Source organism: Lipotes vexillifer, unplaced genomic scaffold, assembly GCF_000442215.2.
Source record: "Lipotes vexillifer unplaced genomic scaffold, Lipotes_vexillifer_v1.1 scaffold71, whole genome shotgun sequence".
Lineage (NCBI taxonomy): Eukaryota > Metazoa > Chordata > Mammalia > Artiodactyla > Lipotidae > Lipotes > Lipotes vexillifer.
In genome coordinates this window covers 8,656,010-8,657,464 of record NW_006793703.1, presented here as the reverse complement: position 1 = coordinate 8,657,464, position 1,455 = coordinate 8,656,010, and the positions used below count along the sequence as shown (strand labels likewise).

Here is a 1,455-nt window from a genome sequence, read left to right as displayed (position 1 = left end):
GCAATAAAATGCCATAAATTTGCCTAAAATCTTCACTCTATCTCTTCTTGGCTTTGTGGTAGTCTGGGGTGCTGCAAACTCCTATGTGGTTTCTGGTGTTCTCAGAAAGGCAATTTGATCTATATTATGTCATCTTCATGGAGGAAGCGGGGGCTTGGGGATTCCTATTCTCCCATCTTTGTGATGTTACTCTTAGATAATTCTCATCCTTAAGTCATGTATTTTGTTGGAAAATTTTCTTGAGTTCTAGGGGGAAAATTCACTAAACCATAATTGTGCCTTGTGTCACACTGCTCTACTTTTCTGCAATGCTCTGTGGAAAGCAGCCTTCACTTGAGCATCCCTTACACTGTAGCTGAGGGGGTTCAGCAATGGGTTGAAGACAGCGTAAAACAGGAAAAGGATCTTCAGCTGCTCCTCTCATTGACTATTGCCAGGGACCATCATGGCGATGCCAAAGTAGAACCCAACCACACAGAGGTGGGAGGAGCAGGTGGAAGAGGCTTTCTTGCGGCCCTCCTTTGACTGGATCTTCAGGAGGGCCCAGAGGATGTGCACGTAGGAGACCAGCATCAGGGAACGGGGCGCAGTTAAGATAAACACACCGTCAGCAAAGAGGAAAATTTCTTTGATCCAGGTTTCACCACAAGTCACTTTGAGGACAGATCAGATTTCACAGAAGTGGTTCACCTTCTGGGGCCCACAGAAGGGCAGCCTTAGAAAGAGACTTTCTTGTACTAGGGCCAAGGAAAATCCACGTGCCCAGCAAATGATGGCCAGGAATGTGCACGCTCTCCAGTTCACGATGACAGTGTACTGGAGGGAATGGCAGATTGCCACATACCTGTCACTGGACATCACCACCAAAGTCAGGTGCTCTACGGAAGCAAAAGCCAAATAGAAAACCATCTGCTTAGTGCATGAGAAACAGGAGATAGTCTTTTTGTGTTTCACTAGGTTTTCCAGCATATTGGGTAAATTGCTGGAAGCATAGGATACGTCAGTGATGGCCAGATGAGAAAGGAAGTAATACATGGGGGAGTGCAGTCTGGGGTCTATAGGCAAATGAGTCCCAAGCTCATGCCATTTGCCAGCAGGTTGAAGATATAAAATAGGAAGAAGATAAGGAAGAGGAACAATTCTATGTCTTCACTGAGCTGGAATCCCACAAGGATGAATTCTGTGACCCATGACTGGTTCCCCTCCATTTTTTTTTTTTTTTTTTTTTTTTTTGCTGCGTTGGGTTTTCGTTGCTGCACACAGGCTTTCTCTAGTTGTGGCGAGAGGGGGCTACTCTTCGTCATGGTGCGTGGGCTTCTCATTGTGGTGGCCTCTCTTGTTGCAGAGCATGGGCTCTAGGCACGCAGGCTTCGGTAGTTGTGGCATGTGGGCTCAGTAGTTGTGGCTCACGGGCTCTAGAGCGCAGGCTCAGCAGTTGTGGCGCATGGGCTTAGT

At 47.2% G+C, this 1,455-nt stretch overlaps 1 protein-coding gene across 1 annotated transcript; it reads right to left on the bottom strand.

The window, feature by feature from the left end:
- Positions 1-285: 285 nt before the first annotated feature.
- Positions 286-1,208, bottom strand: LOC103073172 (olfactory receptor 2A2-like). The gene is given in 3 exon segments (XM_082931393.1): positions 286-909; positions 955-1,056; positions 1,059-1,208. Coding segments are annotated over 3 exon segments (876 nt in total).
- Between the last annotated feature and the right edge of the window lie 247 nt (positions 1,209-1,455).